This window comes from Chrysoperla carnea, chromosome 2 (assembly GCF_905475395.1).
Source record: "Chrysoperla carnea chromosome 2, inChrCarn1.1, whole genome shotgun sequence".
NCBI classification, from domain to species: Eukaryota; Metazoa; Arthropoda; class Insecta; order Neuroptera; family Chrysopidae; genus Chrysoperla; species Chrysoperla carnea.
In genome coordinates, this window is record NC_058338.1 from 12,536,210 (window position 1) to 12,557,240 (window position 21,031).

Here is a 21,031-nt window from a genome sequence, read left to right on the forward strand (position 1 = left end):
ACGTTGTAACTTACGATACACCCTGTATATCATTCTCTGAGTTAAATAAAATAAGAAAAAATAAATAATTGTAGGAATTAAAAAAAAAACTATTTTAATTAGAATTATATTCGCCACTAAACGAAATTTGTAAATGTGGCCATGAAAGTATATTAATAGTGATAAATTTAATGTGTTATAATTGTGCGTGTAACTGCCTTGCAACGAAAAAAACAAACTTATTTATTTAAAGAACATTATTCATATGCGAAGGATTTCATGCATTCTTTTTGGTATCTTTGAAGAATTCTTCACGAAATCGAAAACAATTCAATAAAAAAAAAAATACTTTCGCCAGTCTTCCCGTAATTACTTTTTATGGCCTCTTAAACTTATAAATTATCTTTATGGTAATTTCGAATAAATAACTTTTCATATTTTGTGTTATTCTTCGCATAAATTGATCATAATATACCTAAACAAATACTAAATAAGTGCATAAGACAATCTCCTTGAAACAAAAATTATAAATAAATAATATAATAATAAAATTTAAAAAAAATAATAATAAATTCCAAAAATGTGTACATAGTAATATTTTAATAATTGATGTTTGTTTTATTTTTAAAGACAATTTTCAATGAATTATTTCGGCCAATTTCATACTGCATTTAAAAGCCTAGAGGATTTGAAAAACAAAATTGTAAATAAATATTAATAGCAATTAAATTTCTTGAATGTTGTATAAAAATTTTCTTTTCAATTACAAATTTTTATTTGACAATGTCTTAAATTTTATTTATGCAGTATTTGAAATATTTTCAAAAAAAAAAAAGCTTTGTATACTTAATTAGCCATAGAAGTTCTATTTATTATTAATTTTTCATTATTCGAATTTTAAATTTTGAATTTTTCACGTATGCTTTTAATAAAAATTGTTAAATTTATTTTATTTTTGATTACTCCGGGGAAATTTATTTTCTGAACATTTGAGGGAATAAGTCGATGTACTGATGTATGGTAATTTTTTTGAAACAAGATATAAGGTAAAAAAGTCTATAATTACCGATATGCAAAGTTCAAGAGAACTTATACATATTGTACTCTCTCTCATTCGTTCCCATTTTAGCTTGAACGACCTATAGATCTAATTCTTACTAGATGAAATGTTATTTTACTTACTTCAAGCAGTTTTTTTACTTTTTCTTTTAGGTTAACTATAAAAATATAGATAATGCTTCACTCTATTGTTGTTTTTGCAAAAACTTTTCCTATAATCCTATAATATAAAATTATACTTGTATTAAAAAAAGCTTTCCTACTTGTAATTAAATAAGTACTTGTATATAAAAACTATAAATTATATTTAAATAAAAATTAAATAGTGATATATATCATTTTTGAAAAGCAATTTGACACCATTTTAGATTTAATTACTTATATAGGTATTTAAAAAAAACTATTGCATTTGAAAGACTCTTTTAGACTTAAATAAATTAAAATTTATCTATAGTTTTAATATTTAAAAAAATTATAAGTAGATTCTTATATTTTTATGTTATTATAATCATCTGTATAAAAAATTTAAAAAAAAAATTATTTATAATATTGAAAACTTCCCTCCCAATTTTAAAATATGACACTTTTTCAGAGTCATTAAAATTGTAGCACGTGGTCAAAATAATGTATGTATAATTAATAAAAATACTTCCTAAATATTTTTAGTAAATTAGAGAAGATTCTTTCAATCAAAATTTGATTGCTAGAATCTTTACGTGACATATTATTTATCGACGCTATTAAAATTGTAAATTTTTCTTAAACAATAATTCACGTATATGATTATAAATCGAAAATATTCACAAATGACCAAATCATTTATAAATATTTTTGTATATAATAAATATTTTTATAATAATTGATTCCTTCTTTGAACGGAAACTAAGAGTACTTAATTAGTTAGTTTTAAAAATTTACTCCTTGGTAAGTTGTTACATGGTTAAGGGCCCTGGACCATAACAACTCACTGAAAACTCAAAGAAAATTTACAAAATTTTCATTTGATAAATAATATGTTAAACAATAAACACTTTTTTTAATTATAATATTAATTATTTATACACATAATATTTAAAAAGAAAATTTGGGCACATCAAAAACAATTTTTAAAATTATGTTTTTAATAAAAAGGCACTATTTATATAGAAAAAATAATAATTTTCAATAAATTATGCACTTAAATCACGAAAAAAAACGTTTCTCATAACGATTTAAAAATTAAGATTTTTAAAAAGGATTTATTGATAAAACAAAATTAATTACAGAAAACAATATATTTATAAAAAAAATATTAAATTATTTACACTTACAATAATTATTAAAAATTTTATGAACAAAATAATAAAAAAAAAAACAATTATTAATTAATAAGAATATATTTAACTGCATCACAGAGCAGAATATTTTCTCTAAACATTTAAATAATTAATAAAAATAATGTTCAATAAAAAATATATATAATTATATCGATTTGAAAACATCATTTAAATAATCAAAAATTATATAAGGTTATTTTTAATGTGAAAAAAGATTATACTGCGCATGTCAATTAATTTTTATGGTGACATAAACCATGAAGAATAGAATCTATTTACTATCTACTATTCTTGATGTTGAAATGTAAAGAATGATTTTTGATTATTTAAATTTTTGAAGTATTCACCGCCTATATAAACTTTTATATTTATTTTATAATAAACAAAAATTCTCTTTAAATGACAATGAATTGTTACATGAATACTTTCTGACTATTTTAAAAAAAAAATTGTTTCGTTATGTTTAAATGAATATCAAAGTTGTTCTTATTACGTTTAATACTTGATGAATCTCAGAATTATTTATTCTTATGTTTTAGTAGAATACAAATTTAAATAAAATTTTAAAAAATATGTATGTTTTAATTTAATGACCTTAATTATTACCGTTTAACTTCTTAAGCCCCACAGCATTATTTATTTACTGATATAATCGACTAGTTCAACTCATGATTTTTAATTATATTTGAAGTTATACAGTGAAGTTATGAAGTTATTATTATTATATAAGTTTTAAGTTGCCAATATCTGAAAATAAAAGTAAATTAAATTTAAGCAACGAAATAGAATCAGTTTATTTTGGTCAGTGGGATGTTTATAGTAGAAAATATACTCGAAAATATACTTTTTTAATTCTCCGAGTGGACGATAAAATGATTTACGAAGAAAGCAAATGATACGAAGAAAACAAATTTAAAACTTCGCCTAGCGGCCCAAGATAATTGCATTGCCTAGGAGCCCCAGCATGAGTTAATCTGATCACTCATTCACCCTATATGTGTATTACTGCCAATATAAAATTCCACCGCTTTCTTAGAAAGGGGCCATCCATAAATTACGTCACACAAATTTTATACTTCTTTGAAACAACCCCCTATCCCCGCCTTACAGGTGGTCACATTTGTGAAGTCTCCTCCCTCTAGAATGACGTCATATAATTTTCAATTTTATATTTAGAAATAATTTAATTAAAGCAATAGTTTCAATTTCATTAAAAACATAACTACGATAAGCGCGTATGGAAGCATTTGTCTCACAGACAAGGCCCGCGCGAAACGGTAGGATACCGAGAATTCACTCGAGTTATTAATATTTTTTTGTTTACATATAAATTTCGCGTTTGAATATTTTATCTTTTTGTTAACTAACTCTTCTCCCCTAAACGTGTGGCGCAATTTATTGTGGCCCTAAATGGCAAACTATTGTGGATTAACTTATAGGATTGCAACTTTCTGAAAAATCTTGACAGTCATGGAATGTCATTCTAGGACATTCTGCTTTGATTGAAAGATACGTGATTTGCTTTTGGTATTTGAAAGGTTCTCAAAAAATATCTAATTATATTTAATCTATTTTTTCTATCAATAATATAACAATATTTTAATACATACATGGCTTTAAAAACATATTATGTAAATTTTGATCCAAGGTAAGACACTCTCCCATATAATTTGAACATAAAATCTCGTTACATACTTTTACAAAGTATACCTAAGTATGTAATTATAATAAATTGTTTGATATTCATACAAATAATAAAATAATTCATAAATAGATAGGTAATACTTAAACTTTTACTTAATGACTTTTCTATTTTGATAAATGACATTGATAAACTTAAAATTTAGTTATTAAAATTACATTCACGTTTATCTGTGAATGGCATAATCCATAATTATTATTATACCTAGCAGATTAAACTAAATTTTTATACAGGAAATAACTATGGAATTATATAATAATTAACATTAATAATATTATAGCATATTATCAAATAACATCACCAATACATAGTACCTACAAAGCCGCTTCAATCCGTCTGTCTGTCCCTAATCCCTATTTATGATTAGATCTTAAAAACTATGCAACGGATGATGCGGTTTCTAATAGACAGAGTGATTCAAGAGGAACGTTTTTAAATTTGACAAGATAAACAACCAGCTTCAAGGATTGTTATATCATATATATAAAATAAATCAAGGTATACTAAGTTTAGTCCCAAGTTTGTAACGCTTAAAAATATTGACGCTACGAACAAAATTTTGGTATAGGTGTTCATAAAATCACCTAATTAGTCCCTTTTCGGTTGGCTGTCGTCTGTTGGTCAACACGGTAGCTCAAAAACGAAAAAAGATATCAAGCTGAAATTTTTATAGCGTGCTCAGGACATAAAAAATGAGGTCGAGTTCGTAAATGAGCCATGTAGGTGAATTGGGTCCGTGGGACCCATCTTATAAACCATTAGAGATAGAAAAAATGTTTAAATGTAAAAAATGTTCCTTATGAACTTACCACGTTTAGGTATTCTCGAAGAATAATGAATTTGTACTGCTATTACTGTAATTTCTTTTCATCGCCTTGCGACACATCACTCTCTAATTTTTTCCTTTTATCTAAGTAAAATGAAAATAAGAAATAAAATGAAAATAAGTAAATTTCACTTGTATTGAAATTACACATCTGTGCTTTACCTTTACTACTTTCACTACCACATATTAATCGATGAATATTTATGAAAGGCATTTCCACAAATAATGTAAGGGCTATAGAAAATAAAATAATAAAAGCAACTTCGCAAGGTTCCACCTAAAAAAGACAAATTACTTAAACTTAAATTATTTTCCATTTAATTTTCTATAAAATTATAATTTCACCTACCAACATATGCGATTTGAACGTCTCCGAATTTCGACGTCGACCAATATTATAAAAAAATATTGGAAATTGTGTTAAATAGAATGAATAGGCAATTCGAGAAAATATTTGAAATTTATTCCAATCCATGAAATTTCCAAACCAACCACCATTGCCGTTATTAATAGCAATTAAACCCCAAAATATAAATAATCCCCAAACAATTGGAGAGATGGCATTATACCATGCTGCATGTACTGGACTATAAACATATGCTTTTGTAGCTAATGGATATGGACCAATAACTGTGGTGAGTGCAAAAAGGGCACCAAGAGTCCAGAAGAATCGTACTTGGAACTAAAATATAGAAGAAAAGTATTAACTTAAACTTCATGGATTAGCACTTTTGGTAATCAAATTCACGGAATTAATATTCCAATACTGATCTAAATACTTACACTTGTGAATGCGATTTTCCGATTTTTATTCAAAATATATGCAGCTAAAATTCCAAATAAGTAAATTGTTATTCGATGTGTTGGCAGAATGTATGAATAATTTGCTGTGTCAAACAGTTGCTGTAATCTGAAAAGTAGGTTCATAAATAGTTAGAAACTTCAGTTTCATTTCAGAATAAATAAATGAAACTTTAGTTTCATCTCAGAATAATCGCTTTTTAAAAGGTGACAACAAAAATGATTTGATTTTTTACATTAACATTGAGGTTTGACCTCCCTCCTGGCCCAGAGAGTAAAGATTGGATCCGATTTTGATTTTTCTTATCCAATATATATATAATTTATGTTTTTAAAACAAATTTTGTTTTATTTCAAAATCATTATCAATATATTTTGGGTTTTTGTGAGTTTTTTAAGTCGATTGTGTCGATTTTATAATAATTAACATTTTTCGTAAGCATTCTGTTTCGATTAACTCTTACTTGACTCCATTAAAAACAATTGGTGCTAAATTATAGTAATAACCAGCCCATCCACGTAATATGGTGGACGCAGTTGCAACACCAGCCATTAAGTATAATCCATATTTCATGTTCTTCCATAACAAATAAACAAATATGGGACATAGTAAAAATAATTGCATATCCATACCAATTTGATGAGTGTGAGTCAGGCACTAGAAAAATAATAATCAAAATATTTATCACATTCTAAAAAATTATATGACAACTTTTTTACCATATTTTCAAATCCAAAATAATTATGTATAAATAAGAAATTACGCCACATATTCTGTTTACATAATTCTGAATGAACATTGATTACTTGTGGCCATAATGGTCCTGATGATAAAAATGGTAAATTGGGTAAGAAATATGTACAAAATAGTATTAAAGCAGCCATTGATGGTAACATTCTGAAAAGAAAATTTTATGCCAGTTTAGCCAAAAAAAATTATGCGTTTATACGCAAAAACGAAAAAAATACTCTAAGAAAGATTTGTGTCTTGATAGTCTCGATTTGTGTCTTGATTTTATTTGAACCTGACATGATTTTTCGTAAATAATAGAATACCTCCATTCGAAAAATGTTAGAACTTCTTGGTATTAAACAGATTTTTTGATGCATATATCATAATCATTGGTGGCTCTACCTTGAGTGTACTGGTGACTACGTGGCTTTTGTTATGTAAAATGTAATTAAAAATTCCAATTTATGAAAAATATAGGCAATGTATATTACATTATTGTTATATGTTTTGTATAGACAGTAATGTAAAAGCTATCAAACAATTAAAAACGTTAGTTGTGAACAATAAGAGAATTATTGACCGCAGTGAGAGGGGCAGAAAGAGACGGAAATTGTAAGCGTATCGGAGACGTATAAGACGAACATAACGGACTGAGTTGATTTTCGTTAATAGATGTTGAGTTAGCGTTAGTTGAAGAGGTTTTTACTAACTAGTTTACAATCTAATGGAAATTACAATATTACATTGACATATATACTTAGAACCGAGAACGACAAATTATTTGAAAAATCAAAGTAAGTTTCAAATAGTTAAGCGTAAAATTTCTCACGCCAGCCAGATTAGTTGTATGTTTAACGGGGTGGCGAAAGAGGGAATGCATAAATAAAAACGCCATTTAAATTGTTTTTCTGGAAAATTTTGATAGCTGTAGTCTACAATTTATGTTACCATTTACCTAAATATTCTTGCAATAATTTTTTTCACAAAATTAATGTTTCCACTGGCTTGAAGCTCTTTTAAAAAGGCATGCCCATTTAATAATCCACTTAATAAAATAAAAGAATCTGTATATACAATTGCAGATCGTCCAATTATTGACCATGGTAATCCTAAATTCTACAGACAAAAAATCAAAAATGAAGAAATCATGGCATCCAGATACTTGTTGTTATATCTATAAATATCTCTTACTTCAGTCATTGCAGTTCGATTAATATACGGACTGTATAATAAAGCCATAGATTTATGTACAAGTAACAACGCAATGGCATTTAAACATCGTAAACCATGCACGCTACGGATCTCATCACGACTATCGATTTTAGTTAATTGTGTTATGTTCTTGTGTAGTGAGAAGCATTTTATGAATTTCAATAATTTACCTGAAAATTTAAATAATGTAATCGGAATTGTTGTCTATGTTGTCTGTGGAATACCACATGGGTTTTAGAGTTTTCACAGCGAAAATTAGATAAAATATTCCAATAATATGTTTTGTATCTGCAAAACAATTCGAAATTGAGATGATAGCAAAAATTCTGACGGTAGAATTTACCGAAAGAAATAAGAATGTTTCAAATATTTAAGATTTAGTATGTAAGTAACAAAACAAGCATGCCCAAAAAGTTTACCCAACTTTTTTCCCAATAGAATAATCAACTTTTATCTTCTACTGTTGATTTTTTGAACCTTATCGCTTCATTTTTTTTAATAAGAGAAGTTTTTAGGACGATATTCAAATATGTCGTTACGGGTAAAATGATCCCCTTTATGTACGTCAAAATAAAATCCCTATTTTGTGTGTAAAATTATAAAAGGCAAAATGATCTCCCGTTACGTAGCGGGTCTTGAATGTGTTGGTTTAGAGGATTTAACACTATTTTTTGTTAAACGTATTTAACATGATTGAATAGACCCCGTAAAAACGACACAAAAGCAATAAATTTTTCACTACTTGGATGCTTTACTTACTATCATTTTCCTGATTTACATCAATAAACATTCCCAATATTGTAAGAACAAATAGTATTCCAAATAATATTCTGGAAGAGAAAATATTATTAATTATAATTTTATAAAAAATCCTTTAACTTGTTGTATATAACTACCCTGAAATCAGGAATCCTAATGATAATTCAAATTTATCATGGATTGCTTTATATTTTGGTGATGTTGAACACATTTTCTCGTCAATTTTAACTGCAATCTCAACATTGGTCGGAAAAGTTTTTTGTAATTCTTGGTACATTTCATTTTGTAAATGTTGTGATGTACAACCGGATGGTAAACATATGCCCCAACTTATTGAACTAAACCGTGGAACACGATGTCCAAACTGAAAAAAATAGAAACATGTTAAAAAGGACATTTTTATACTAAAGCCGGGATGTTAATAAGCCGGGATGAAAAAGTTCGGAAACAGCATCGATTTTAGTGAAAGTTTTTGCAACGTATTTACTCCAAGGAACATTCACCCAACTTAATCTAATCATGGGGAGACATAGGGACCCCAGAGGGGGGCATATGTAGAACAAATTGTTTTGAAATACTCTTTTTTGGCCTAAAATCGTTAATTAGTAGGCATAGTATTCTGTCACGTATTCCGAAAATCGTGCCATTTTGACCGTAAATTCCACTTTTTGGAACAAATACGACAAACTAAGTATTTATTGTCGGATTATTGCGTTTTCTAAAATTGAATATTCTAGTTCAAAAAGTCGAGCGAGAGTTTTCATCAAAATTTTCCATTTTGATGAGAAAGAGACAAACAAATCAACTGAATCAGTCTATATTTTTGTGCGTTGAGTCTGTTATGGCGCGAACCTTGGCTTCCGCAATTCTTCGCCATATTCATAACAGATATTTGCCTGAACTCTTCTCCAGAGTTTCCTCTTCTTTTAATCAAAATATTTTTCGCAGCATCAGCCAGTTCGATAGCCCTACTAAGATCCAGATTTTCTTTTTGAAGTACTCGACTCAAAATCAAAATTAAAGAATGTACCGAACTCAAAATATGCATGGATATGTCAATGGATTCGTCAATGGAAATGCGTCTCATAAATTGACGCAATTTACAGGACTATATTGTTAATTCAAATAGACGGGGTTACCCCCAAAACCCCTCCCGTGTGAACGGGTCTGGTAATTTAAAATGCTTATTTTATCAGTATTTTTTGGGTGATTTTAATTTTAATTTCAAATTTTATTAAGAAATTTTTAACAAATAATCATCGATATTCCCTATTATAATTAAACAATTATTTAAAATTAAAATAGAAGTGATATTGTCTCACCGTTTTAATATGCTAAATAATTCATGAATATATTAAATTTAATATTAATAATAATAATGTTTACAAATTATTAATAAGTGGGACATTTAAAACAATAGAGCCGAGACTTTTTATTCAAAATATATTTCATAATTTATTTTATAATTTTAATCAATATTTAATTTTTTGTAGGTATTATTGTATATTAATTGACAAATCTCAATCAATCTATTATTGCTAATAGCTCTTTTGTATTATTTAACCAATCAAAAAATAACTGGAACAAAAATTGCATAGTTTGATGGGGACATCATATTCTGGCATCAGGGTGGCTTTAATAATCAATTTAGATTCTAAGCGGTAAGAGATAAAAGAACACTTTAAATTAGAAAGTTGATCCTCATAAAAAAACTAACATTTTTTTGAAAATCGTTAGCTGTAATATATGGCTATAACTATTTGCAATAATATATTACAATGGACTACCCTGTGTATACTTGCCGGCACCAAATTTCGCCCAAATGTTATTAATAAAAAAATTGACGTAATTTCAGACACCTACTTCATGGAAAATGATCGTGATAAATGTAGACCTTATACGTAACTTGTAGTGCTAACTCTAATACTGTTAAAAAGCGAACGCTGAGCAGAAAAATTATTTTGTATATAAACTGATATTATCATTGGCGAGCTTGTTCTTTTTTTTTAGAAAGAGCGCTGTCATATGAGCTTTTTGACCGAAATATTAACAGCCAAAGTTGTCATTTCCAGCATTAAATTGCTGTTTGATTCGAAAGAAAAAGTACATTTATTCTTCTAAAGAAAATGTTTCTTCTTGTCTAATTTCCGTTTTTAAAATATTCCAAAACAACACCTCTACCAAAATTTTGTTCGTAGCATCAAAATTTTTAAGCGTTACAAACTTGGGACTAAACTTAGTATACCTTGATATATTTCATATCTACATGGTATAAAAAAAGTACAGTACCGGTACCGAAATTGAACCAAACATAAACAGTTGGATAATTTTATATTTGATAGAAAACTAAGTAAAGCGGTGCTCAAGTTTTTTTTTTCAAATTTAAATTACAATTTACGGAATTAAAATTTTCAATATTGATATATTTTTTGACAAATCTTTTTGTTCGAAATCTTGTGCCGTTCAGTGTAAAATAGGTATCTTGTTAGTAAAATATATTCCAGGATATTATAATAAAATATTACTTATTGTATATTTTGATCTAACTAATTATAATAACAATGAATGATGCCATCGGGCGTTAACATTCAAATATAGCCTACAGATTAAAAATGAAAGTATTTTTAAGACTCTAAAAGAAGAACACGTTGTAGCCGATCACGCCAAGCCTCGTTGACTCTGTACTGTCACTCGACGATGTATTAAAATATCTACATGTGTAGATGTGTTACATTTTTAAATATTAAGAAATACAGTGCGTTCGTAAATTATTGCTAATGTTTATTTTATAAAGGAAGCATTATACAAATAAATAATCTTAAGGTGATTATAAACCTACAGAATTGTAAAAAAGTTGTGGTTTATTACACGGTACATACCTATAAACAAAATACATGCTTTGTAGTCAAGTAATGAGTTATTTTTAGCATTACAATACCACGTAACTACAAAAATATATAATATATTGTGTGCAAGTGATACTTATAAATTTGATAATATAGATATCGCTTTTCAATCATCAATACTCTAACTATAGTCGTCTCTGTTCATCAAATGATGAATCTTCGATGAACTCATAATTGAATTAAAATTTTGTTTTTATATCATCGGCAACCTTATATCTTTATGGTATTATTATAAACTACAAGATTGTCTAAATATTTTAGATAGGTTTTTTATCACACTCTCTAGATTTTTTGATATAGAAATATCCAATTGAAAAGAATAACCTATATGATTCATCATTTTTTCAGCCAACTTTGAACGATAAAATAATAATAAAAAGTCCGATGACCTAGGAATTTTTTGTGATTTTTGGAAACTTTGTTAATCAAAAAATGTATTTATAAAGTTTTATTTTGAAATCCCTAGTATTATTCAATCATTACATGTCTCCCCAATAAGTCGTCAGGTTATAACAAAGCTTATAAGGAAAGCACCAAATAACCTAGTTGTATGGTGTTCGCAGAACATAAAGATTTTTTAAAAACATAGTCAATCGTTTACAAACACTCTATAATTGATCTGATATTAATAATATTACTAATAATAAAAGAATATAATAATTTGTATCTGGGTGAGTACCTAAAGCATACATTAATAAATAAAAATAATAATAATAAAATTATATAATATTACCTATGTAATAATATATTCATTCGCGCCCCACAATCTCTATACTGGGACATAATCATATTTCTACTCTTCATGGGTTGCTTACAGAGTTTATCACCTGTCCCTCTTAACTTAATGAAAAAGTGTATATATAAAGAAAGATTTGTAATAAGATCCATTCATTATTTCGCAAAATTAACAAATTTTATAGATTTGTGATTAAAAATTTAATTATTGAAAAAAAATCGTACAAGAATCACTTAAAAAGATATGGCTTTTAAGGTAGAATTAATTTTTTTATATATATCTATAAATTTTAATTGTTTTGTGAAAGTTCGGTATAAAATTTGAGTGTTTTATATTAAAAATTTAAACATTGACGAAACTGTAGTGTTATTGGTCCAATGCGTAATTAAAATATTCTAACCACATAGTTATTGAAATAAATACCACAATACTCGAAATAAAATTGTATATTATGAAATTCTATTTAAAAAATATAAATAAACTAGCAGATACCCGCCCGCTTTGCTGGTACCCCTTAAAAACTCAGTTTATAAGGTAATTTTGACTCAAAAAGTACAAAAATGGTCTAATAGTTTTTGAGATACGGGCTAAAATGGATCCAAATATTATGAAATCTCAAAAAATCTGCATCCAATCATTAAATTAACCTGATTTTTATACTTTTTGGACCAAAATTACCCCATCCACCGAGTTTCATCAAATTCCAGAACAAAAAGTTTTTTTCCGATTTTCTCGATTTTTTCAAAGGGGTTCCCTTTAAAAAAATTGCAAAAAAACCAAAAAATTTTTTTACCTCCAATTTCGATAAAACTCAGTTTTTAAGGTAATTTTGACCCAAAAAGTGCAAAAATCGGGTGCATTTGTTGACTGGTCGAATAGTTTTAGAGATACGGACTAAAATGGATCCAAATATTGCGATATCTCAAAAAATCTGCATCCAATCATTAAATTAACCTGATTTTTATACTTTTTGGACCAAAATTACCCCATCCACCGAGTTTCATCAAATTCCTAAACAAAATTTTTTTTCCGATTTTCTCGATTTTTTCAAAGGGGTACCCCTTAAAAAAATTCCAAAAAATCGAAAAATTTTGTTTATTTCCAATTTCGATAAAACTCAGTTTATAAGGTAATTTTGACCCAAAAAGTGCAAAAATCGGGTGCATTTGTTGACTGGTCTAATCGTTTTTGAGATACGGGCTAAAATGGATCCAAATATTACGATATCTCAAAAAATCTGCATCCAATCATTAAATTAACCTTATTTTTATACTTTTTGGACCAAAATTACCCCATAAACCGAGTTTCATCAAATTCCTAACAAAAATTTTTTTCCCGATTTTCTCGATTTTTTCAAAGGGGTACCCCTTAAAAAAATTCCAAAAAATCGAAAAATTTTGTTTATTTCCAATTTCGATAAAACTCAGTTTATAAGGTAATTTTGACCCAAAAAGTGCAAAAATCGGGTGCATTTGTTGACTGGTCTAATAGTTTTTGAGATACGGGCTAAAATGGATCCAAATATTACGATATCTCAAAAAATCTGCATCCAATCATTAAATTAACCTTATTTTTATACTTTTTGGACCAAAATTACCCCATAAACCGAGTTTCATCAAATTCCTAACAAAAATTTTTTTCCCGATTTTCTCGATTTTTTCAAAGGGGTACGTACCCCTTAAAAAAATTCCAAAAAATCGAAAAATTTTGTTTATTTCCAATTTCGATAAAACTCAGTTTATAAGGTAATTTTGACCCAAAATGTGCAAAAATCGGGTGCATTTGTTGACTGGTCTAATAGTTTTTGAGATACGGGCTAAAATGGATCCAAATATTACGATATCTCAGAAACTCTGCATCCATTCATTTTCTTTTGCTCCCTAGATGTGTAATATACTCTAAAACTGTTAAATGTAGTGTCAGTCACATAGGGAATCACTCTAGATAGCACATCAAAAGAGAATTAATTTAAATAAAATTAATATTTAAATTTTCAGCTTCTTGCGGTCACTGCATGTATATTAGCAGTAACAAAAGCTATTCCAGTAAGTCCACAATATGCTTACGCTCAACCCGCTCAAGTAGCATACGCACAGCCCGCCCAAGTTGCTTATGCACATGCTCCTTTACAAAAAGTAGCTGTTGCCAAACAAGTAATCGAAGATTACGATGCAAATCCACAATACAGTTATGGATATGATATTCAAGATCATTTAACTGGTGATAGTAAAAGTCAACAAGAGACACGTAATGGTGATGTTGTGCAGGGGAGCTACTCATTAATCGATCCAGATGGTGTGAAACGTACCGTAGAATATACAGCAGATCCACATAATGGATTTAATGCAGTTGTACATCGTGAGCAATTGAGTGGTCACCAAGTTGTCAAAGCTGTTGCACCAGCTCAAGTTGCATATGCAGCTCAACCTGCCAAGGTTGCATACGCTGCTCAACCGGCGTATTATCAACATCATTAATTTTTTTTAAATTTGTTTTTTATTTTTTATATTTATTATTTTTTTAATTTTAAGTTAAAATAAATGTTTTCAAATAATACTAAAAGTTTTTTTTTAACCTATTCGACTATACATGTAACTTATTACGAACTTATGTCCCTTTTGCAAAATTCTTAAAATTTATAAGAGCTAGGATAATTTTGATCACAAATTTGAAAAGTACTACCCAAATTTAGTAGGATTACATACTTGGTTTATCAAAATTGGATAAAGTTTGGATGTGATAGAGCAAAATTAAATTTTTTGGATTCTGATGACGTCACAAAGTTAAAAAATTCGATTATTTTGATAACACAGGCAAATTTGATCCGATTTTATTGGACTTTTTTCTGAAACCCACTAATTTTGGGGTATTCTTTTCAGCTGTGATGTCAATTTTTCGATAGCTATCACTTATGTGTTTAATTCCGGGATCAGGACCCCACATTCTTAAAACCTATTAGATCTAGGTTAATTTTGATCACAAATTTGAAAAGTATGACCCAAATTTAGTAGGATTTCATACTTGGTTTATCAAAATTGGATAAAATTTGAATGTGATAGAGCGAAATTAAATTTTTTGGATTCTGATGACGTCATAAAGTTCAAAAATTTGATTTTTTTGATAACACAGCCAAATTTGATCGGATCTTATTGGACTTTTTTTTGAAACCCACTAATTTTGGGTCATTCTTTTCAGCTGTGATGTCAGTTTTTCCTTAGTTATAATTTATGTGCTTGATTCCGGGATCAGGACTCCACATTATTGAAACCTATTAGAGCTAGGTTAATTTTGATCACAAATTTGAAAAATATGACCCAAATTTAGTAGGATTACATACTTGATTTATCAAAATTGGATAGAATTTGAATGTGATAGAGCAAAATTAAATTTTTTTGATTCTGATGACGTCATAAAATTCAAAAATTTGATTTTTTGATAACACTGGCAAATTTGATCCGATTTTATTGGAATATATTTTGAACTCCACTAATTTCGGGTTATTCTTTTCAGCTGTGATGTCAATTTTTCGCTAGCTATCACTTCTGTGTTTAATTCCGGGGCCAGGACTCCCCATTCTTAAAACCTATTAGAGCTACGTTAATTTTGATCACAAATTTGAAAAGTATGACCCAAATTTAGTAGAATTACGATATTTGGATCTCAAACATAAGTCAAATTTGCAAGTTAAAGTTAAAATAGTGTTTTGGAATTAAAGTACAAAAAAGAAAGTAAAATTTGTATTACTTACGTCTGAAATATTACTTTTAATAATATAATGCGAATGTATTAACGAATCGATCTCCTTCATGTATTCACTTGGATATGTCAATGTAAATTGAACGTTTGCCAAACAATATTTTCCATAAACATCATCTTCTTCACTTGATAACTCCTTATGAATTGATAAGCATTGATCAAAATCACCAAATTGATTTATATTACCATTTAAAATACCGGATGGTAATTTTGCCGAAGAATCAAACACTAAAAAATGTTTGTAAATTCAAAATCACTTTGAATTAAATAAAAACCGTTTAAAATTAAGAATATTTGGAACATAATTTTTAGAGATTAAAACTTTAAATCCATGACATAACTCCAATCCATTTTTTTGTCACTTTTCTGGGTATCAGAGAAGAGTACAAATTCTAGCATATTTTGTGTGAGAAAACATATGAGCTGGGAATTTAGGATTTTTCTTGGCATTAAGTGTACCTACTTAATTTTTATAACTAAAGCTTTATCCATCCATTGTTAGTGAATGGCGCTGGCCCGGCATTCCAGAGAGTGTGAACTCGATCCCCACCCTAGTGTACTTTTCGTAATATCTAATGTTGATGTCAAAAATATTAAAATTGGCAAGGCATATGATCATATGATCAGTGGATGAACGCAATCACAGGGCTAACTAAAATCCAAAAGAAACGCAGACCCGTCCTAACTCGACCCCAGTAAAGTATGGTCAACCCATGGATCAGTCAGTGGACGCAATCACAGGATTACTTCAAGGGCCAACCTGTGATAACTCGACCCAATTTAAGGCATGGCCAACCCATGAATCAATGAGTGAACCAGTCGCAGAGTTTTTTGCACAGAGTGGCTTTTGCCGGAGTTGTTTTGGCACCTGGTTGTTTTTGAGTTATTAAATATTAAATTCTTCATGACTGCCCCCATGTTCTAAAATATAAAATTTGAATTTTTTCGAAAATTCTCAAATTTTGTATTTTAAAACATTAAAACGTAACCAACTTAGCAAATATTATAAAAAAAATTATTTATTTCAATTTTGCTTTTATTAGTTGAGAAATTCTTAGAATTAAAATATTATAAATTAACGAATTTTAATTTTTGTCTCCATAAAAAAAATGTACCTATATCCTAAATATCCTTAAATCTAAAAGATCTTACTTTTGAGTGCCCACATTTCACTATTTTTTAATGCACTTCGAAATAAAGCACTTTGTTTTCCACACAAATTTTCATTTTCATTAATAGTTTTTGGTATAAAATTCACTGGAAATTTATTCCATAAATCAATAATAAATATATTATTATTATAAATTATTTCAGATTTATCCAAATCATTGGATGTTGTTGCATTTTGATTAAAACAGGTATTATTATTGTTATTACTGTTTTGAATAAATTTTTGTGATGTAAATTGTATAAAATTTGAATAATTTTGAATGCTATTCACTTTTTGATCACCAATTATTATTAAAATTGTATATAATGTTAATAACCATAAACTCATTGTATATGATTGTGGCCGTTTTGAACGTCTTTGTCGCACGTGAACTTGTAAATACATTGTTTTTATTTGATTTACACAGAAGTAATGTTTTAATAAAAATAGTTTCTAATTAGTATAAATTTTACCTTTATATATTATTATTAAAATATTTTAAAATATTATTATAATTGATTTTAATTCATTATTTCATAATTATCTATTACCAAAAATACAGTGGCGTTCTTACCATTTATGTATTTTATTACTATTCCGAGTCAAATTGGACAAATAATCTGCAAAAATGGACTCACACAGTCACACCGATTTTCAAAATAAATAAGATTTAGATGCCAACTTTCAGAAATTGTTCAATTTTTTATTTTTGGCTATTTTAGTGGATAAAAGCAGCTATTGTATTGGAATATTATAATATTAGGTACTGCCAGATCCCCCACAAATTTGTTGGGAATATTATAAGAGAATATTTTCGTAGTATTTTTAAATTTACTTTACCGCAAAAGTGCTGTCAAAACATCGATAACTCACGTTAATTTATATTCGTAACTTTATGTAAAAGTAGAGTAATTGATAATTCTGCGTACGTTAGAAAATAGATAATCCATCGATTACCTATTCATTTATTCTAACGATATAATTTATTGACAAAATTTAATTGTAACGACTTAACATAAACAATTTAGAAAAAAACTAAAATAAAAACGACACTGATATTTAAAGTGGTGTTTAAACAAATTTAATAAATAAACTATAATTTTTTTTAATAAAATAAAATAATCAAAACCCACTGCTGGCTGGTGTAACTTCTTATATTTTATAATCTGCAATAGCTGCAACTGCGATTAGTACTGTAATCATAAACATTGTCCTTCACCTCCTTAAACTACTTGGTAAAAATAATAATATTTTAAAATGACCAATCAGACATATTTACCTCTTTTAGGAGACTAGAGTATATTATTAATAATTTTTTCTTTACTGTTTCAGATTAAGTACTCTCGTTCCGCACTATTTATCAGTGCGACAAATAGCTAATTGCCACATTCTATGCGCCAAATTTACTTGTGCACTCAAATTATCATTTACGCATGAGGAGAAAACGATTCCCACACAAAATAGAGATCATTTTAATGTATATAAAGGGGATCATTTTACCCGACATATTTGAATATCGTCATAAAGACTGAGCTTTTAAAACTTCTTATCATCAAAATGTGTTATAATTTTATTAAAAGTCAACACGAGTCATGAGTAAAACAACCTGTTTCCGAAAACTAACACAAAACAAGAAATTTTACGTTAAAATTTGACTTACCATAGATCATAAGCTCAAATATACATCGCCATATGTCTTTGTTGAACGATTAATTAGATTAAGTGGAAGCCATCGATAAATATTCTAGATGGCTTTAATGGTTCACTTAAATCAACAAGGAATCATTTGACCCTGAGAAATCATTATAGACCACTTTCCCCTGACTTCATTCTCGTACAAAAATAAAAATTTTGACCTTGTTACACAATATACTATTATTAAAATGCTAGATGCACATATTATGGAGTGTATTATCTCAATCCATAATTAATTTGGATTCCTTTATAAGACTTCTTACCATAAAAAAGTTTTTAATTTTCTGGTAGAGAGGTATTGTCTTCATCCTGAAAAACGAAATCGAAAATTTAAAATAGCTTTACGATTTATGTAAACAATGCTAAACGAAACACGTAAGCATTAGAGTTCAATCAATATATGGTCATATTTCCCCCTCATCAGATGCTTGCTATTATTCGCTGCTTTTTTATGAAAAGAGACTTTTTTAGAAGCTCTTATTACGTTTCACTTGCCCGTTGTTTGTAATCAAATCAAAGCGAATGGTCTTAAATTATATCGTATAGTATAATTTCATAAAAATCATGTCTCGAAATTGCAAAGTGGCCAAGTTATCCCATCACTTTTTGGGAGAAACTCTATATACTATAAATAACGAAAATATGAGGGTGTCTTCATTTTAAATGCGACACGCTGTGCATATATTACAAGCAAAGTTGTGTAAAAGAAATTTTACTAAAATTTATCAATGGATACAAAAACAGTGGTCAATCGAAGAGTTATTGATCTTAGCTAAAGGTCAAATACATCGCACGGTTTATTAAATATAAGTTTATCAAATGCATCATAATAATATATTTGTTTTGTTATTGACACGTGAAAAAAATTTTCAATTACTAATTTTAGTCCTGCGGAAATTTGTCATAATATTTACTAGTATTGCCGCGATTCAAGACAAGACGAAAATAGTACCTAAATCTCTCTTATATTGTATAATCTTAATAAACTTCTATTATCGTATCAATTATAAGTATATTTTCTACAGATGAAAATTATTTATTGGTTCGCCATTTTTCTATACAGTTAAAGATTGTCTATTCTGCATTTTCCCAACTAGATGGAACCCTAATTTAACGCTTAAAGCTAGCGTCAAGCGTTATCATAAGGATCTTAAGTCAATAAAAATTTTCGAAGAAGTATCCATAATAAACTGTACAACCGAAGCCTCTTCTTGGGTTTTTCGTTGTCGGTTAGTAAATAAATAATTGTTTGGTAATAATAATATTAAATTAACCAAACAGTGCAATGTAATGTGTAATTAATAGTTATATTGAATTTAATTACTTTTCGTGTGTATGTGTAATATAAAATTTTCAATTTATTGTATTGTTATTGTATTGTGTTTTTGTTGCTATAATTAACCTTTTGCCTCTTGAATTTTATGTCAATAACAAAATATAAACCATTAACGTAACGTGGTTTTTCATAATGTTTTAATATTTAAGTAGAAGTTATTTAAATTATGAATTATATAGGTCAAAATTATTAACCAAGTGCTCTGTTGCTGTTCACTACTTCATTGAAAATGTGTACATATAGTACCAAAGAATACCGAACACTACGGTATTCTTTGATAGTCTGAAGATGGTCGTACAAGCAGTCCGTGAGGCCTGTGCTTAGGGCTGAACTATTTTAGAGACGGTAAAATTTTTCAAATTTAAGATATACAGGGTTGATCACGCTAAACGATACTGAAGATTATGGCTAAACGGCTTGATTTTAACAAAATTTTATTACAAGGCTAGATGGAGGGTTTTTAAATGGCATATCCTGTTTATTATTTCATTTTCAGATTCTACGATCAAAATAAAGGAGTTACAGTATACCAGTATCTTTATCAAATGCAAACTCAGTATATCAACTTCTGAAAAAAACCGAAGAAGTTTTCACTAGCTATGGAAAATCATTATTGCATCTGCAGAAAGGAAGTGGCTATCCGCACAATACCGTCTACGGTCTAGACCGTCCACGGTATACCGTATACGGTCTATTTAGACGCGGTATGAAATTATTTTTGCCCTTTTATACCGTGGGGCCCTTATACCGTGAACGGTATACTTTTTCACGGTATACTCTTTATGCCGTCGAGCGAGAGGGCAAAAATAATTTCATACCGCGTCTAAATAGACCGTATACGGTATACCGTGGACGGTCTAGACCGTAGACGGTATACCGTACAGACGGTATACCGTATATATATACCGTATAGACGGTATACCGTATAGACGGTATACCGTATAGACGGTATACCGTATAGACGGTATACCGTATAGACGGTATACCGTAGACGGTCTATACGGTATACCGTCTACGGTATACGGTATACCGTCTATACGGCATACCGTATAGACGGTATTACGG

The 21,031-nt window shown here is 28.4% G+C and overlaps 2 protein-coding genes across 2 annotated transcripts; one reads left to right on the forward strand and one right to left on the reverse strand.

Moving 5' to 3' along the window:
* Positions 1-2,939: 2,939 nt before the first annotated feature.
* LOC123294205 (nose resistant to fluoxetine protein 6-like) lies at positions 2,940-17,022 on the reverse strand. The gene is made up of 13 exons (XM_044875315.1): positions 16,938-17,022; positions 15,778-16,013; positions 8,525-8,751; positions 8,388-8,458; positions 7,608-7,798; positions 7,372-7,532; positions 6,404-6,581; positions 6,148-6,341; positions 5,666-5,792; positions 5,232-5,564; positions 5,045-5,159; positions 4,866-4,966; positions 2,940-3,101 (listed from the first exon to the last, which is right to left on the reverse strand). Exons 1-12 carry the CDS (start codon positions 16,951-16,953, stop codon positions 4,908-4,910), a joined length of 1,908 nt encoding a protein of 635 aa, XP_044731250.1. The 5' UTR covers positions 16,954-17,022; the 3' UTR covers positions 2,940-3,101; positions 4,866-4,907.
* LOC123294206 (larval cuticle protein A2B-like) lies at positions 12,201-14,533 on the forward strand. The gene is made up of 2 exons (XM_044875316.1): positions 12,201-12,284; positions 14,027-14,533. Exons 1-2 carry the CDS (start codon positions 12,273-12,275, stop codon positions 14,504-14,506), a joined length of 492 nt encoding a protein of 163 aa, XP_044731251.1. The 5' UTR covers positions 12,201-12,272; the 3' UTR covers positions 14,507-14,533.
* Positions 17,023-21,031: the final 4,009 nt, after the last annotated feature.